Source organism: Pogonomyrmex barbatus, unplaced genomic scaffold (assembly GCF_055798465.1).
Source record: "Pogonomyrmex barbatus isolate J1 unplaced genomic scaffold, ASM5579846v1 scaffold16, whole genome shotgun sequence".
Classification (NCBI taxonomy): domain Eukaryota; kingdom Metazoa; phylum Arthropoda; class Insecta; order Hymenoptera; family Formicidae; genus Pogonomyrmex; species Pogonomyrmex barbatus.
In genome coordinates, this window is record NW_028297112.1 from 866500 (window position 1) to 886142 (window position 19643).

The 19643-nt window shown below is 35.3% G+C and overlaps 1 protein-coding gene across 6 annotated transcripts in view; it reads left to right on the forward strand.

Annotated features, from left to right (window-relative positions):
- CARPB (Carbonic anhydrase-related protein B) overlaps positions 1–19615 on the forward strand; it is a 39377-nt gene extending 19762 nt beyond the window's left edge. Inside the window, exons 1-11 of one of the 6 annotated variants that reach the window (XM_089073932.1) lie at positions 11161–11601; positions 12192–12501; positions 14946–15057; positions 15599–15649; positions 15763–16091; positions 16329–16424; positions 16529–16595; positions 17353–17507; positions 18584–18712; positions 18795–18840; positions 19087–19615. In XM_089073932.1, the coding sequence (XP_088930058.1) occupies positions 14994–15057; positions 15599–15649; positions 15763–16091; positions 16329–16424; positions 16529–16595; positions 17353–17507; positions 18584–18712; positions 18795–18840; positions 19087–19103 (954 nt within the window). In that variant the 5' untranslated portion in view covers positions 11161–11601; positions 12192–12501; positions 14946–14993 and the 3' untranslated portion in view covers positions 19104–19615. Of the gene's footprint in view, positions 1–11159; positions 11602–12191; positions 12502–13685; positions 13978–14002; positions 14718–14945; positions 15058–15598; positions 15650–15762; positions 16092–16328; positions 16425–16528; positions 16596–17352; positions 17508–18583; positions 18713–18794; positions 18841–19086 lie in introns of those variants that run through there. The other 5 variants (XM_089073935.1, XM_089073931.1, XM_011633729.2 and 2 more) reach the window with 5 other exon arrangements.
- Positions 19616–19643: the final 28 nt, after the last annotated feature.

The window sequence follows — 19643 nt, forward strand, 5'->3', positions numbered from 1 at the left end:
AACATTTTTTAAAAATGTTCGATTTTTGCTTCGTTTAGATAGATCTTTCAATCAATTTACAAACGATTTTTTTAATGTAAAATTTATTTTAATAATTTTCATCAGAGTTAATTGGCAATTGTGAATTTGTGTGAGAATAAAAAAAAAAGATAATGTATAAAAAAATAATAAAATTTATGCAATAACATTTTCTTCTTGTTTATTCTATCAAGTAAGAGAGATTAGCGTAAGAGAGTTTTGATTAGTCAGCATTTCTGTTTGCAATATTGACTTCAAATCGATTAAGGAATCTATGTATGGAAAGAGCACTCGTGGGGACTTCCCAAGCTTTATTTACATAACGTAATAAACTCATATCTATCGTGGAGAATCAAGAACAAAATAGCAAAATGGATTTACCAGGCAAATTAATAACGAGGAATTCAGAACGATAATGAAAACGTTAAAACGTGAAAACGAGAGCAAAAGTGTGATAGCGTCTATCGCGTCACAGATTCGTATGCGCTTAGATAAAATGACGCCCCTTTGACCCGCCTGTTAAAAAAAACGATACATTCTCTCCTCGGCAAGGGAGAGGAACGAGAGGAGGAATGAGACTTGGATGGGAAAGCTCTTGCATTTATGTCTCGTCGTTGCTCAAAGAAAGCCTTCGCCACGACTGTGTCCCCTGTGAATAACGTTCGTTATTCGTTCTGGAAGTGAGTTTATTATATTGTGAGCGGGCACTACAAGATTTTACAGCTAGGTATCATCAAGATATAAAACATCCTTGGCATACAAAGTGCAAAAACATAAACCAGGTAGGGAATCCCTTTTTCGCGTACATTTTCTCTTTCAACTTTCTTATCTTCATTTTATCTAACGCTTTCGTGTATCTGAGACTACCGACTTCTGAAGAAATGGGAATAAGAATGGGCATTTTTTGTTATATTTTTTGATTAATCAATTTTTCTTAGCGTAAATTTAATTAATTATTTCCATTTGCAAGAAAGATCTATCGATCTATTTATTTATTTTTTTCTCCATCAATTCAAGCTAATGATAAATTTTGGATCTCACCAAAAGATTGAATTATACTTATATGCTAGTTTATTTTAAAATTCAAGTTTACCATTATTATTTTTGAAGCTTATAAAATTTATAAAATTATAAAATTATAAAACAAATTTATAAAATTTGTTTTAAAGATTATCTGCTAAATTATAGTCAATTAAAATTATAGAAGATCAAGAATGAGTTAACTACAGATTTGTCAAAGAATGGTTTCGATGACAATCTTTTTCCCTGAAATACTCGGCACGTAAAGCTTGATCGACATCTTGCTATGCTGTAATTACTATCGCTGTAACATGATTGAAAAAGTAAATTGGTCGGAACAAAGTGAAAAATTTTTCATGGTAATACTCATTGCTTTTAGATTACTTGTCGATATCGAGTAACAAAGACAGGAAATAAATGAATAATCATAAAGTCTTTCAGAAAATGCAAAAGTATCGATTACATTTCATAACTTTCTACAAACCATGCGGATAAATTTGAAGCGGATAATTTAATGATATTCCAGCCAAGTTTCATATTTGTTTTTCTGCATAATATAAGATTGATAAGATTGATATTGCGCTTTTTTATTAATATTTCGTGTTCTATATATTGTTCAACATGTTTATGTGCAAATTCGATTTTACCAAATTGTTTGACCAAATATTTGTGTACGAATAATACACTTTATCATTCAAATTTTATTATTTGATTTTAGAACTTTGTAATGCCTGAGAGAAACTAAAAAGTATTTATAATTAAAAGATGTGTTTAAAAAGTATAATAAAATTTCATCAGCATCATATTTATCGATTCATTCATCAAGGCTTTGAGGCTTTTTCGAAACGACTTGAAATCTGTTTACGAAAAGACGAAAGGATGATTCGCGTGCTTTAGATGATGATGATGCTGTAATAATTTGAAAAACTTAATATGATTTGAGATTGTAAATTCATTACAATTCATTACAGTATGCATTCGATTACCGTGTAGAAAAAAATATATAGTATGCATTACGTATGCATACCCGTGGCGAAACGAAACGAGATGAAAGCAATCGCGTGACTACTAGACGTAGACAGGAGCGAGAAAGCATTATTGAGCACGTGCACATAAATGTTTCTGAACAGGCTCGTATTTTACTTCATTTCTCACGATAAGAACCTTCCACACCAGCGTGATCCGAACAACTCATTTCTGACAACCCATTCATCGTTTTCCGCGACACGTAACCTTCTACTCGCGATTGCGCATCACTTTCAAACGCAACTGGCGAAACGAAAGACAAAAGAAAACAGCACACTACACATTTTCTATTTATATATTTTGTTTTATTTCGTCTGAAATCTTCTCCAAGTAAAATAAAAAATTTTCCAATTTTGCAACTTTAGATCATTTATAGATATTACGAGTTATTCCATTAGTTGTTTTATTAGTGTATACTTCTCTAAAATTTCGATAATAAATTTTTACAATGTAGAAAATTTAATTGTCAAATTTAATATATTTTATTTGAATACGTTATTATATATTTTACTTATATTTATTTATATTTTACATGTTTTATTAATGTAACATAATATATTATATTAATCTTATTACTTTTGCGATATATATCGTATTATCTTCTATTTTCGTATATTCACGTGAGTTATTAGTTATTAAATCTTATTATTCTATACGAACATTAAGATATTTGAAATAAATAAATTGACGTTACGAAACGTTACAATTAATCATATTACAGTTATTTAATTTTATCTACTGCTATAAGAACATTTATGTGCATAGATACTTATATAACATAGAGATAAAAAAAACTATCGTGTTACTTTTCTTGATTGTAAAAACTCGAAAGTAATCTGAAAGAAAGATGATTATTGTTTTAACGTCGCTGGAACGTCGAAAGTCTTTAGCAGTCCTTAATTACAATAATATATAAAATATTTGCAAGAGTTTAAAAAGCGTGAATAAATAACATGATATTAGACAACAGATTTTTCCAACGTAATACCGTATTGGAAATATTTCACAATAACATATTGAACGTGTCGTTGTTTAAGGTGGCAGTTTTCCACACCTTCAGGGAAAGACATACAGAAATGAGATTTTATTTCTTCCAACATTTTCTGTACGTGCTTTTGCCGCTCGTCGCTTTGACGTGCGCCACAGAAGCCAGCAGCCTTCGAGCGAAGCGTTCTGTCTTGAATGATATCGGAAACACATTGAACAACATCGGGCAGACAATCAAGGATATCGTGAAGCCCGGAATTGACTCCCTATTCCACCAACATTCGACCACCAAACCTGAGAGGATTTTGTCACTGACCTTGGAACCGGAGTGGAATGGAACGGAATCTCGGCAAATCATAACTGCTCCTATCAGATGCCCGCCTAATCATGAATTAGTTAAAAATCGATGCCGATTGAAAGTTCGTTAACGACCAAATTCTATTTTCGAATTTTCAAAAAATATTAGATAACATCCACATTTTCAATACATCGGCCAATTATTCTTAAATCTTAAAATTTTATGAAGTTCTTTAAAGTTTGTAGATAACTATTTCTATGAAACTAAGATTTATCATAAATATATTATTTTTTTCACGCAGTTATGATTTCATTACAGTGTTATCATTATAACTAACAACTGGACCTACCTAAGGAAAATTTAATTATTTTTAATATTATTTTGAAGTTATAACTTTTGGCAATCAATTATTAAGACCTTTGTAGCGTATAAATACGCTAAAGTTAGTACATATAATAGAATAAAGTATGACTATATCATTCGTATTATATTATTTTATGATATCCTTATTATGGCATGTCAAAATTGTACATAATAACATAATTTGATACATACATTTGATGATAACATCAATATCAATTAACATGCTCAAGTAAATATGTGTTCTTTATAAAATAATCACATATCTGTTGCCAAACTTGTAATGCACAATTTCATTAACGGTTTCGTTAACATTTCATAATATCAAGAAATCATTATATCCATATCACTGTTATATCAAGAAAATTATCATGTTGACATTGGACTAGAATAATAATATAATGTTTATAATTATATATTTTATAAACGCGAGATAAAAAATATTATTCACTGATACACTTTAACAAAAATATAATTGATTCTTTTCAACTATTAATGGAATAAAATGATACCTACTGTTTAATGTGCTATTGTATACTTAAGTCTCAGGACTTAATTTATTTTTAAATATATTTATTGCCGTCACTAATTAATTAAAAGTTATTTCCATAAACAAACGTTTATTGCTTATACGTTTTTTATACGTTTATACGTTTTTCCGCTTGCCGCTCACATCTATGTAACCAGCGTATAAATTTGAACAAAATCTTGTTGCTTTGTTGTTTAACATTTTCTCTTACGATTTCTGAACGATATCTCGCATCCACGGCCCACATAGAGTACCTGTTCGATTTTTAAATTACATTGTCACGAATATAAAACGAGTTAAGAGGTATGCGATATATCCGAGCAGTATAATAATGACACAGCGATATATATCGAATTCTATTTTAATGACTATATCGCGTGTGAACTGTAAAAAGATGATCAAAGAAGTAGATAAGCGTATAGATTTGTAGGATTAATATATCGTTTATTTTCCCGCTGCGTGACGTGTCGCGTCGTTAATACTACCCTTATCCGCCACTTATTTTTTCAATTATCAATTATCAATTATCAATTATTATGTTACGTTACACAGTTTATAATATTTCGCCATCGCACGAAAGCTCATACATTTAATTGATGCTTATATATTTATATACAAGACTGTTTCAGTGTATTTTAAAATGAATAAAGAATCGAGCATCCTGAAAGTAAAACATTTTCGGAAAAATGTTTCAAAACAAAGATGTAAGCTTTCGAGAGAATTATATGATTAAGGTGGTTTTATTTGCAAATGAATTGTTGAGGTTTTTTTATTTTTTTAAGTGGGATCATATATTTTTGTTACGTAATACGATACCTTTAGTCATTTTAAATATAAGAGTGCGGTACGATTATCAAATACTCGATAGTTACAAAATATTTTATATATTCTGGCATATTCTGATATGTAAAATATAAAATATCTCATAAACGATTTATTTGCTAATAATCGTACTTTTATGGACAGAATAATAAAATAAATCAAGTGAAATAAAGAAGATACATAGTTGATTGAAAAAAGGTTATATTTTATTATATTAACAATCGACAAGTATACTCGTATGTTTTTCTTTAAAAACAACTATATTCCTTCTCTGTACTTATTGATTTGTCTTATTTTTTTGCTTTTTTGCTAAAAGTTAAGATATGGTTATAAAAAATGGATATAAAAAATAAAAAGTTTACGAGATATTTTATATTCTATGTCAGAAATATTATATGCCAGGAAAAAATATAAAATATCTCATAAACTATTGATAATTATTCTTAATTTATATATACATATATGTATGTATATACATATAAAACATCAATTACAAGTTAAAAGTAATATAAATATACATGTATTAAACCATTAATATATCATTTGTTTGTTTTTATTTATTAATAAATAAAAATCGATCGATATAATTGTAAGTTAACATCATCACTCGAGGTGAAAAATTAATCTTTTAATTGCATTTGTTTAATTGTTCCTTGAATTGATTTATATTTTTGCAGGATCATAAATATTTCTAATTTATACTTTTATTTATTTTCTTCTCGAAATCGATAAACACATTTTTCATAAACAAGCACATTTCACGAAAAACCTATCCGATTATTTTTCAAACATTGGATATCTTTCGGATCCTCCTTCGTGTTACATTACTGAATCGCGTTATTTCATCATTCATTTTTATATCAGTTTTCTCTTCTCTCCCCACTTTCAAAGCGTATGTCTGTGAAGACTTGTTCCGCGAAGGCTTGTCCGGGATAATTGATTTAATTCTATTACTGCTCTACTATTACATTTCTTGTACAACAAAGCGTTCTCGTGCTCCGTGACGGTTTCGTCACTGGGCAATATATGTCGGTGTTGAGGACGCCATATAGAGCAGAGCTGTCGCTGAATGAAACGAGATTCTGAATAATAATATATTTGCGTGATCGCTAATTGTGGCTGCAATGCCTCCTTGTGACCAGCGCACGATTCTAGAACCTCCTACTCGCACACGTATCCGTACAGAGCCAGATTTCCTGTTCATTGTCAGAAGTAGACGGCCCTCTCGGCACTTGTTGCTCCCACATCGACATTTGTCTGGTGCACCATTATATCGTGCCGCATTTCGCTTCCGACACTTGCATTCTTTCGCAAGTTAGGCTCGTGTCTCTACTTCGGCGCGCATCATCCGTAAAACGGGCAACCGCGTAAGTCTTTTCAAGCGACCCTCCTAGAAGAGTAGATTTATATAATTGAAGAGAAAATTATAAAGGGACATTGCATCATACGATATGCCGTATGTATCACGGATGTTCTCTTCAAAGTTAAAATAAATAAGATCAGAAAACAGGATTCAACGAGGTAACTCAAAGTAAAGTAATTCACTTCCGATTACTTTAAATCAAAATCTGGGTTTGATTTCTTTTTGTAAACATAAAATGTCTACACAAACAGATTTATGTACAAACAGATATCTGAAATAGTGTTAAATCTATTGGTTCAAATTTTTGTGTTGAATGTTTGACATGTCTACATGTAAATTTAGCACATATCTTTTATAATAACTGGACTTAACTAAATTTAAAATGCAAATTATTATATATATATATATATATATATATATATATATATATATACTACATCTTTGTAAATTACTTCAAAATATCTCAAAATCTGCTCAATTTTGACGATGGACTTTTTAGCAAATATATTAGAAAAATTTCGAGATACGTTATAATTTGTCAGATTTGTTTGATATTTTAATTTTCTGCGATAAATATCACAAATTTTTTATCACATTTTGTAAAAGTGTATGTGACTTAAAACAGATAATATATAATAAATAATATAATTTGCCTTGAATTTATATATTCAACGAAAAAAAATTATTCGACACTAATAAACCATGTTCGCCGATTAATCTATGATTTGATTGTTTTGAAAACATATATTGGCTTGATTATTGTTAAAACAGATAATAATTTTTTACTTATTTATAGTTGTTATGAAATTTTCTTTGTAAATATTTTTTGAAGTCATATTGTCTACTGGCAAATATCAAGATATTTAAAATTTTGGATACTTAATTTTCCGGACATTATTTCGATTAACGAGACGAGCTATCCAAGTATCCGAGTAGAGAATAGAAAAAAAAAACATCAATTTCTAATTTAATAGCAGAAGAAAGAAAATATAATGCTTATACAACATAAAATATTAATCTTTCTATTTTACAAAAGAATATGTGTGTTATTATCGTTTTGTCTTAATTTAGTCACATTAGTCCGAAAATATATTATTTATATAATAATATTAAAACTATAAAGTATAATTTTAATACTAAAGTAGAAAAGATATGAAAGCTTCAGAAAAAAATAAATATATTTTTCATTAATCTATTATTTTGATTATAGTAATATATTTTAATTTCATTTTTTTTTTACGAAATTTTTTATAAAATTTTCAAAGTGTAAGTAGAAATAATTTTTTATAACAATCAGCGAAATAAAGATACATTTAATTTTACATGATTTGAAAGATTTATATCATGAAAGATTGTCTATATAATTCTGGTTTAAGAAGAAGTATAATGAATTATTTTCACGCTGAGGTTGTCACCTTCCCTTTATCCGCTTTTTGTTTCATTCATCTATGAAATTCATATTTGGAGTGCTGCGCTGGGTGACTACTAATAAGTACGATATCGGAAATTGATAATAATTAGATCGTCGCAGTCAAAGCTAATAATAATGCACGAATTACTATTCATAAGCGCGCCAGCGTCATGCTTGTAGCATCCAGTTACAGCAATTACGCGCTCAAACGATCATTTAAAGAGTTGAAAGCTCCGAGATATTTACCGTCCTCTTTGTGTGGATGCATAAATTGCCTAATTTTACTTACGAAATTTGCGAGGTAATCACCAATTTAAACTCACGTATTTTCGGATTGAGTAATCATATAATGGCATTTTAGAATGCTCGTGAAATGTACGATATGAAAACGTTGTAGACGTTAATAACGCTTCTAAAGCTACCCAAAGTTTTGACAGAACATAATGTCATGTGACACGGCTAATTGCCTCTATACGTTTTCGCAATGATGAACCGTTATCTCTCGTGTAAGTAGAACACTCTCGCGTTAGTCGGACCAAGCTAAGGCACCGGCTGTAATAAATACTAAGAAACTTTAAAACATATACTTGTATCTGTATATATAAATGCCTATAGTTTTCAAGGCAAGCATTCATTTTTCATTTCACATTTCTTTAATTAATTATTTCATTTAAAAAATTTTATTTGAAAAGATATGAGATACAATCTTTTTTTACACCCCCCCCCACCTCCCCCCCCCACACACACACACACACACACACACACACACACACCAAACGCTCGCATAATTTTTTTCTGTTCCAACATTCATTTCCGCTTTGTAATAGTTTTATAAATTTTTTTTTCTCGACACACCTTTCCTGCGCAGTCTCCTTTTTTACACCACCTCTCGCCGTTAGACTATCAGACATCGACCAAAAAACACCGCCCTGAATTTGTCCGATGACCATAGGCTTTCGAATCTGATGGCGTCTCTTGAACGAGTTCCCGAAAGGGGAAAACTAGTTTACTCATACCAGGATGACACGACCGCCGATTAAACAGCCTCGCCGACGTTGTTTGGAGAAGCGTTTTTTTTTTTTACATTTTTGCATATCCATGAGCATCCCGGTTCGCGCGCAACGAGCAAAGTCTGCAATATCGGTAACCCATAATCGTCGTCATTCATCACAGCCGCCTCCGTCGCCGTTGTGTCGATGCGAGACTTGGACACAAGTCTCATAGCGAATCTAATAAAACAAGCGTACAATCAAATGCAATCGCAAAAGTGCATCATAACGTTCGAATGTGCGTCTCATTGATTCGGTACGATTGTCCAAAGGCCCTTCCATTTCTCATACAACAATAAGACCATGAAGAACATTGTTGACGACGATGACGACGACGACGACGACGACGACGACGACGACGTCGTCGACGTCGTCGACGATCTGCCGGAGAGCGGCGTTTGCGGGGGGGGGGGGGGGCAACGTCGCTTTGAAAATCGATAAGCGCCTCTGCGTAGAGTCGACCAGTCAGGGGCTTTTCGGTGTATCCGCGCGCCAGAGATCCTAGCGGGGGCGCCCAATGACCTCGAAATGCCAACGCCAGAGGATCCCCGAGCGTAATTTTGCCCCGATGTGTCTATCGATACACTCACGGCGAAGCCGGAAGTCGCCGCCGTAAAGTTTCGCGGACCCAATGTCGATGACAGGATTAATCCTAGGCAATGCCACCTACGCTTCCGCCAAGCAGGAGGCTCCTCTTGATCGGGAAGATGCAAGGAAATTTACAGAAATAGAAGCGCTTCAATGAGATTCCCAGTGAGTATTCTTGGAACGTGAAATTAAATATAAGAGTCTTATTCTGGAAGCGGTACAAAATTTACAGAAACAAAAATTAGATTCCGGCGATTGTATTAGAAATTTATTAAAAACGAACTTTATCATTTATGCTGGCTTATCGATATATTGTCAAATATATATTCATTTTTACAGTAATAATATATAATGCACATTTACGTACATCTTAATGTTTTTCCTTCATATATATATATATATATATATATATATATATATATATATATATATACTGGCCATACAGATACAATTGTACAATATAACATGTTAATACATAGAACCATTATTAATAAAGCTATGCTGATTAATACAATTTCTGCAGCGCGATAATTATAATTTAAATAGCCATTCAAAATCGTACATCTGCGTTTGTGGTGGTTTCAAAAAATATCCAGACGGGACCAGAGATCAGTTTGCCGATATCTCCGATGGATTCTATAAATTCCTGGCATACTTCTCCGGAAAGCGGGAACAACCCCGGGATCGACCGACCGAACGCCCGATATAATAGCGCGCTCTGGTTACGCGCGGCAAGTCCTGAGAAGAAAAGAAACGCGAATCCGATGACGAGGAAGGAACGAAGGGTGAAGGCAGGAGAGAGAGAGAGAGAGAGGGATATGCTCTCCAAGATTTTCCGACCCTCGATCCCTCTACCCTCAAGCGACCGAGCGCCGTCGCTTGCATACAAAAGGAAGGGAAATTGCGGAGAGCGGCTTCGAGATCGCACTCTACGACATTGCGCCCTTATCCGGCTTACAATTCCGGATGCTTCTCGCGGAAGGTAGGTTCGCCTTCTAACCGAAGGGAGCACGACCCATCCCTTTGAGACAAATAGGTCAATTCGTCGTAATTCGAGCATGGGCTCGCGTGGGATTCCTTTCGTAACGAGAGAGAGGGGGAGGGAGGAGGATGGAGAAGAGTCATCTCCGGATGTTCCTTTTTCCCCTTGTACTTCCCGTAGTGTACTTCCTCTTGTCATAACTCGCGTCAACGACGCTCGAGTGCGCAGACGTTTCGACAGTGACGACGACAGCTGAACCGGGATGAGCGTGCGGGAACGAGCGTGCGAGCTCGCGAGCCTGCGAGAGTTTCGTCCTCCATGTCCGGACGCGTTGATGCAGCGGCCGAACAAACGCGAACGTAGCGAGCGAGCTCAGCGGGATGCGCAGGAGGCGCAACGAATACGAAATAGATCGCGCGCGCGCGCGCGCGAGAGAGTGAAGAAGCAGGGAAAGAGAAGAGAGAAGACAGAGGAGAGGGCGGACAGAGAGAGAGAGAGAGAGAGAGAGAGAGAGAGAGAGAGAGAGAGAGAGAGAACGAAGAGAAGCGAGCGCGCGCACGCGGAGGGCAGAGAGAAAGGACACACCTGGCGCGTGCGCCACGATATCGTCGAGGGTGAAAGAAAGACGCCCGGGGTATCTGGTGTGCGAGGGAAAGAGAAAAGGATTAAACGAGAGAGGGGGTGTAAGGGGTGTAAGGGGGTGTGAGGACGTGCGAGGAGAGACGTATACAGTCGCCTCGTAGGGCAGTCGTTCCTCCTTCATCGTTCCTTCGCCGCCGTGCGCTTTTTAACGAAATTATTTTGTGATTCGGGAAAACGAGAAAAATCGCGGTAGATAAGAAGAGGAAGAGAAGGAATACAAGAGCGAGTGAAGAAGAGCATCAAGTATTAAATATAAAAGGAGCATCCCCCGCGGAAAGCTTCTCGGTCGTCGCCGGGGGGGGGGGGGGGAGACAGCCGCGAACCTGCTGCGACGCGCTCGGCGGCATCGTCCTCCGGCGGTATCATCCTCGAAGGGAGCACCGGCTGCGTGGCGCGCGTTATCGTGGCCGCGGTCGACGGCAAAATCGCTCGTCGAAGAGGTGGTGCGCCGGCGGGGAAGGAGGAGGAGGAGGAAAAAAAAGACGTCGTCCTTTTCGTCGTCCACGGTCAGTATCCCCTTAATGATCCCCTTAAGAGTGAGACATCGCGGGGGTCGGGGAGGGGGGAGGGGGGGGGGGTCTTCTCTCTTTTTGCTCCCGGAATGTGATAGAATTCGCCGGCTCGCGCTCGCCGAGTCGACTCGTCGACGCGACCGGGAAATCGTCGCGGAGGAGCACGCTCTCCCCGCGATCGTCGCTTATTGATTTCCGCAGGGGAGACGCCGCGCGCGAACGCTCCATTTCGCGTTCTCGTCACGCGAATTTTCGGCCGTTCCGTCCGTTCGTCGCCGCGTCGCGGCGTTTCGCGTCGCGGGCCTGCGATCGATTCGCGCGCGCTTCTGCCCCTGTCGCACCTGCGTGTACTCGTAGTCTCTCTTTCTCTCTCTCTCTCTCTCTCTCTCTCTCTCTCTCTCTCTCCCCCTTTTCCTTCCTTCCTCTTTTTTCTCTTCTCTTTTCTTCTCCTTTATCTCTTCCTCCTCTCGCCCTCTCTTCCTTCTCTGTCTCTCTCTAATTCTCAATCATCCTCAATCAGTAGCGCCATAGTTCGCCTCCGTATCAAACGGTAGACTCGGCATTGGTTTAGTTACTTTTAACAGGATAATGTCAAGATGTGTCTTTGTCGCGTGACTGTGCGCGACGTCGCAGACGATATAAGAAGGAAAACAATCTATGGTATGAGGTGGCAAACGATTGAAGCGTAAGGAGAAGCGATTATGAAATAGAAACGGAATATGAGGAAGCGGGAAACAGATATGTGAAGGAAACGCGATGTAAACGCGAAAATAAGTGTAAATCGATTAAAGTATAAAAGAATCGTGATTTACCAGAAGCAGACAATCGAAGAAAAAGATCGAAAGAGCAAAAGATGAATAAAAGCGAATGATATGAAGAAGACGATTGATTGCGGTAAGAAAAGGAAGACAATAATTCATATTTTACTTCTGTGTAAATAAGATATGTATATTTGTTCCTTACAATATTGGAGAAGCTCATCGACGATAGCATATCGTTTGACACGATTGACGATGATACGAATTTGAATTTGGCCACTGACTTAGAACGAAGTAATTAGAGATGAACGTTTGCATTTTCGTAATGTAATAAATTGACTAAAATTTTTATACGCAATTTTTATACGCATATTTTCCAACGGAATCCACAAATTCACTCAATCATGTTTAATCATTAAACAATATTTAATCTAAAAACATACATACACACACACACACACACACACACACACACACACACACACACACACACACACACACACATTCTCTCACTCACTCACATGTACAAATCCATACATACATTTTATTTTTAAGCGATAAAACAATACATAAAATATTCTTTAGAATAAATAATTAATTATTAGATTAAACAAAGATATTTCAAGCTTAAAGCTGCATAAAAAAATATGTTAATATGATATACTAAATGTAATTGTCAATGTCCTTTAGATATGTATTGCAGAAAATAATAAAATAATTAAAATAATAAAAGTAATAATAATAAGTATTAAACATTTTTATCAAAACTTAAATTACTTTTCTATTAATTTTAACATTAATATCAATTGACAATTACGACAATTATATGACTGTTTTAAATTAGAGCAAAATTATATCTGTAACTTATTTTTTTTAATGTCGCTGACGTTTCTCTAAATACTGAGTTATTTATTTGACACAAATAAGCTAAATTTAAAACATAGTATTAAATTTTTCTTCGTCAATTTGGAAGTATTTCAGTTTAATTTTAGTTTAGTTTAAAAATTTGAACAACTTGCCACTGATTTAAAGAAGTGTTAAATAATAGCGATGCAATCGTGATTAGAGAGAATTGATTTTATTGACGCAAAAGTTATCTTTAACCTAAATTAATTTAATTCTCTTTATTTATATTATGCATATGATGATAATGTAATAGAATATTATTTGTTTAATTTATGAAAAAAATCAATTTATTACTAACGCCGGTTTAGGTTTTATTAATATAATTTGAATGAATAATCGTTACTTTTTTTTATTGTATTTATGTTTTCCGCGTTTTTCATAAGATTTTCGTGAAAATTTAGTGAAGAAACTTCTGACGTTTTGGGAGAAAGTCCGTTTGGATCGGTTGATAGGCAACTAAAGCAGGATGAAGGGCTATGTGTAAAATCGATCGATAAGCGCGAAAACTCGAGATATTTGATGCAAGCTTCAATGCGCGATAAAAGTATCTATTTTGAAAAGACATCGACGGAGTTCAAGCGAGAGAGAGAGAGAGAGAGAAAGACAGACAGACAGAGAAAGAGAGAAGAAGAAGAGAAAAAAAACGCACGGCTGACGCGGCAACGATGAAGAGTGACCACCCTTTGAAATTCACAATATATGGAGAGTATGTACATTTTCTCTCTCTCTCTCTCTCTCTCTCTCTCCCCCTTCCTCTCTCTCCTCTCTGCCCTTCCCCTCTCCCCCATTTCTATCTGGTGAGACTCCGCACTCTTCCTTTTCTTTTCTACGTGGACGTGTGGAGATCCGATCGATCGATCGAAGCAAGCCGCACTCTCAAGTTTTTCCTGACCTAAGAATACACCGGCTCGAGTGCCGCGGAGGAACCCGGGGGTGAAGTGGACTCCAGAGTGGACCAGAGTGGGGATCGAGTGAGGAGAGGACCCCGCCCCCGTTTAAGCGACGCCGGACAACAATGACTGCGGATTTTGTTTCTTTTTTGCCTGTATTTTCTCGGACTTGCATCTCACTTGCACTTCTTTTGTTGCACTTGGATTCCGCATGAAGGAAGGAAAAGGAGAGAGAGAGGGAGAGAGAGAGAGAGAGAGAGAGAGAGAGAGCTTTTTCTTTTCGAAAAAAAAACGGCAAATGACTGATTTGGTTTCGATCATTTATTGTAACGGCACGTTATAATATGTGAAAATTTGCGCGAACTAAAAGTTACTTGAGAGCGTTATCATGCAACGTGATAACTCTCTCTTACTCGGAACGAGTGTCGGGGATGCAAATTCAATGTTGATGTTCGCCGGCGTCGAAGTCGTCGCGTCGCGTGACGCCAAGCGATTAGATTAAAACTCGACGACGACGGCAGTTTGCGGATTTTCTTTTTCTGGAAGGGCGGTGCAGGTGACAGATCAATTATGTTATCGTGGAATCGCCAAGTTTCTCTCGTTCGAAAGTTAACGGCCTCGGCGAGTCTCTCGTGGATGATTCAGGCTGTTAAAATTATTCGAGAGGGCAAAAGTCGCGAGCTCTACGGACCTCGGAGAGGCACGTGAGAGCATACGCGACATGCGAACACTTTCGAACTCAGCCCGAGAATCAATCGGTTCTTCTTTTTTTCTATGTTTGTAGAAACGAATCGAATGATGTTCAATTGACGAAGACTGTGCAGCGCTAGGAATGGCCCCTTTCAGTTCCGTCTTCCTGGGTATCTGGGGAGTATTTGTTGTCATTTTGATAAAAGGTTTGCATATCCATACATACCTATTGCGAACATTATTTATATTTTTTTTACATAATCTTCCAAATATGCAAAATATACAAAATTTATATGTTATATTGGTCTCTTATGATTTCATACGAAAAAATAATTTTTTTTCTTTGTTAAACGGTATTATATAAATTAAAAAAAAATATTTTTAATGTAGAAAATATTTATTTTAACACAATTTATTTGACAAGGTATGTTAATTTCGATGAGTTTCATCAAATTTATATATTTAAATTGTTAAGTTATTAAATTTTTCTATAAGAAATTCAGCATAATAAAATTATTTTGCACTCCAGGATCATAATTAATTATCCAATGGATGGGTAATAATATATTATTAGACGCGATTACCAATTCCGATATATTTATCTAATGTGATTCGATTTATTACAAGAAGCCCTTTGTCTTTTCTCGGCAAGAAACAATTGCATTTATTCAGTCTTCATAAAGTTATACTAAATTATCGGATTTTCCATTGAGATTACATCGCTCGTTAATAACAAAACATTTGCAGAATCGACACCCGTTAGTTGGGAAGAATGGTGGACGTACGATGGTATTTCTGGTAAGCAATTCGAATCGATCGTTTTACAATCGATCTTATCGTTATGATCCTTCTTATAATAACACTACTAACGTCTAGTGGCTCGTAAAAATATCTCTCAATCGTATTCCAAGGTCCTGCCTTCTGGGGTCTTATTAACCCAGAATGGTGGCTCTGTAACAAAGGTCGAAGACAATCACCGGTTAATCTCGAGCCTACTCAACTGCTTTTCGACCCAAATTTACAACCACTTCATCTAGACAAGCACAGAATCAACGGTGTATTGGCAAATACTGGCCATAGCGTTGTGTTCGCCGTGGAGAATGATACTCGTCATCCCGTCAACATTTCCGGTGGTCCGCTCAGTTATCGTTATCAGTTTCACGAGATTCATCTGCACTTCGGCGCGGACGATCGTATCGGCAGCGAGCACACCGTCGACGGGCATGCATTCCCTGCCGAGGTATGAGAAACAATAAAGGCAAACGTAAAAACAAAATATTTCAACCATTCCGACCATTTTCTTCGCGGTCTTTTCAATTTTTCAACTTTTCGCTTTGAAGCTTTGTGGCAATTATGTTTTAAATTAAATTCTCGTTGATGCGGTTAGGTATAGAGATCGGATTTTATTAAAAAAGGAAGAAAAAAAAATATTTAATCTTAAACATGCATTCAAAGCATTCTTTTTGTTCTCGTATAGCTCCAGATATTTGGCTTCAACTCGCAGCTGTACAACAACTTTTCGGATGCCCTGCATAGAGCGCAGGGGATCGTGGCAGTATCACTTCTTTTGCAGGTACATGCCCAATTACTTTCCCTCGTCAACGATATTTATCACACATCAAATATAAAGATTGAAATAAGAAAGACGTCATAGACTCTCTTGGTCTCCTTTTCTAGGTGGGCGATCTCTCAAACCCAGAGCTGAGAACATTCACGCAGCAGCTGGATAAAATCAAATATGGAGGTGAGAAATTCCAACGTAAATCCAAATTCAGGATAACGGTACGATGTGATAGAGTAACGATCAATTCGGCGAAAATATGAGTAATAATTTGAGTTTACCTGATGAATTTTAGTCGTGCGAGTTTAAAAATTCTCGGAGAGTGTCTATATTAGTCATGATTAACATATCGAATGAATTATAATACTATATTTTATTTTCTCTTCTTCACAACTACAACGGAGGAAAAAATAATCACTTTTTACAGCAATGCTGTGCTGCGGTGTACATAATCCAAATAACATTTTGATAAGATGCATTAAGAATTTTTGCTCACAAATTAATAATTACTGTAAAAATTGATGAAAATTGATGAAATTTATAGCAAAACATATTTATTTTTTTAATGAATTTATATCTAGATAAGAATACTGTTTGAATTAAATTTGAATGAAAAAGTTGCAAGATTGATCTATCTTGTAAAGTTTGACGGTGGTGTATGTTGTAACTTTTAAAAACTTAGCGCAGGGTATTGTCGCCAGCTTTTTGCTAGGAAGAAGATAACTCGATCATTATCGTCATTCTTTAAGGGAACGCGAGTGACGTATGTAAATATAATCGAGCAATATGCGTGATAACTTTAGCGATACGTAACAATAAATGTATATATCAACTATGTATATCACGATGCAATCCGTAGCAATCGAGTAGCACGCGTACACCAAGTATGCATACGTATACGTGAATCAAGTTGACGTTATCGATCATATGAATTGTACAGGGCAGGCCATGGAAATTAAACGTTTCGGGGTGCGCGAACTTCTGCCGGACACGAAGCACTACATGACGTACGACGGCTCCACTACGATGCCGGCGTGTCACGAGACCACCACATGGATCATCCTCAACAAGCCTATATACATTACCAAGCAGCAGGCAAGTATCGCCGCTGCCGCATTTTATGAAATGCATACACATGCGTTTGCACTCGAGCGTTCACGCGCGTCAAGTACAGAGGCCCCACTCAATTATACGATTCTGATCATTAAGAGGAGGAAACGGAATCTTTGAACCATCAAGGAACGTCAACCGTGCTTTGCGAGTAGCTTCGTATAATAAAAATATTGCGAAATAAGGGTAGAAATGAGATACTTGCTGAGCTCGTATTTTGAAGAGAATTCTATTATAAATCATGCTTAACAAGTTTTACATTTTTATCCGCGTAAAAACTATCTTATATCTACTCGTTTGTTTCTTTTAAATATAAAATAAAAAAGAAAACAAACATCTCGATTTAAAAGATAAATTCTCTATGGGATAATAAAATGGAAATGTTTAAAATGTAATGCTTTACGCAATTTGGTTCTTATGTATATATTTATTAGCGAAATATATTTATTAGCAAATATAATTCATAATTTAAGTAGCTATCTGGTTTTTCTCAACATAATAAGATAGCTGACTTTATTAATCGAGTTGAGAATTGAGTTTGATTGAAGTTTTATTGTGAAATCTTATAATAATTTTCTTATGATAACTTTAATAGGCAGCAAATATTTGTTTTTTTGATGTATAAAGCAACCTCATACTCATATAATAATATTTATGATAATCGATCACGTATTTAAATTAGCTGTCTCATCAGAATTGTAAATGGAATTATTAATGATATCGATCGCATTCAACGAGGCGATAAAATCATTTAAACTTTATATCACATTATTTAATAACAAAAGTTGACTCAAATTGATGATGATTTTCATTTTAGCATAATATTTGTATGCTGATTGAGCTCATTCAAGATCATAAATTTAAATATTTTTTAACATTTTATACTTCTTTATATGAATAATTAAAAGATTATGTTAGCCTTTTAAATCTAAATTATCTAGTAATTATTTTATTTACCTTATAACATAAACCAGTACCTTATAAAAAAATAACATCAAGCATTAAACTTGATGTTACATAAAAATTACATTTTGTAATTTTTATTTTTATAATTTTTGCAGCTACATGCCCTGAGACAATTGATGCAAGGAGACGAAAAGCAACCAAATGCGCCACTTGCGAATAACTTTAGACCACCGCAACCTTTACATCATCGTCCTGTTCGGACTAACATTGATTTTAACGTTCAGGTACACTTTGAAAGCAGTGTATTTCTCAAAGTGTATTTTCTCCATTACAAAAATAACCACGCTAATTTTCATATATGTTTAGGGTCCGAAAAATTGTCCGACGATGAACAGGGACATATATTACAAAGGTAAGAAAAAATCAATCGGAAGTTCTGACATTCTGATAAAATGATTCTGATAATTAACGAACGTATTTTAATTGTAAATACTGATAATTGTAAAATTTTGAAAATTATCTCACATTTATTTTGGACTTGCGATAACTCTTTATTAGATTGTCATTGTAATCTTATGAAATTATTATGACTTATGCGTATGAAAGTATAATTTTCTCTGATTAGATTAAAATTTAATTTTATTGTCTGATTTTTCAGCCAATAGCTGGAAATAATACCTAGCACTACCATGAGGTCGATATTCGCAGTAACTACGCTTTTTCCCGGAATGAGCTGGAATTTCGCTGTAAGAAAAAATTGACATATCAATTACAGGCGGGTGACGCCGGGTCACAAAAAAATTACGGCAAATTAGAATGCGCGAAGAAAACGACCGACGATGCCCACGTTGAAATCAAGATTTAAAAAAAAAATGCTTCGTTGTACTTATTAGACGTGAATTGCCAAGTATGTTTCCAATTAAACCAGAAGAAAAAACCAAATATACCTATAGATCACAAGTTAGACAAGATAAGCTAATCGTAAGATCTATTATTATATATATATACATATATATATATATATCGGTAAACTATCGAAAAAAGCTATGACTATCGTGGCCTGTGTGCGCGCGAGGGTTTGAGAGATACAATTATATGTATAAAAATTCACGCGCAACGGAGAGCGCTATTGCGAGCAAAAGTTTATACTATATTCTTGTAATAAAAGCTTAAAAAAACGTAAAAAATGAGATATTTCCCGACCGCTTCGTACGA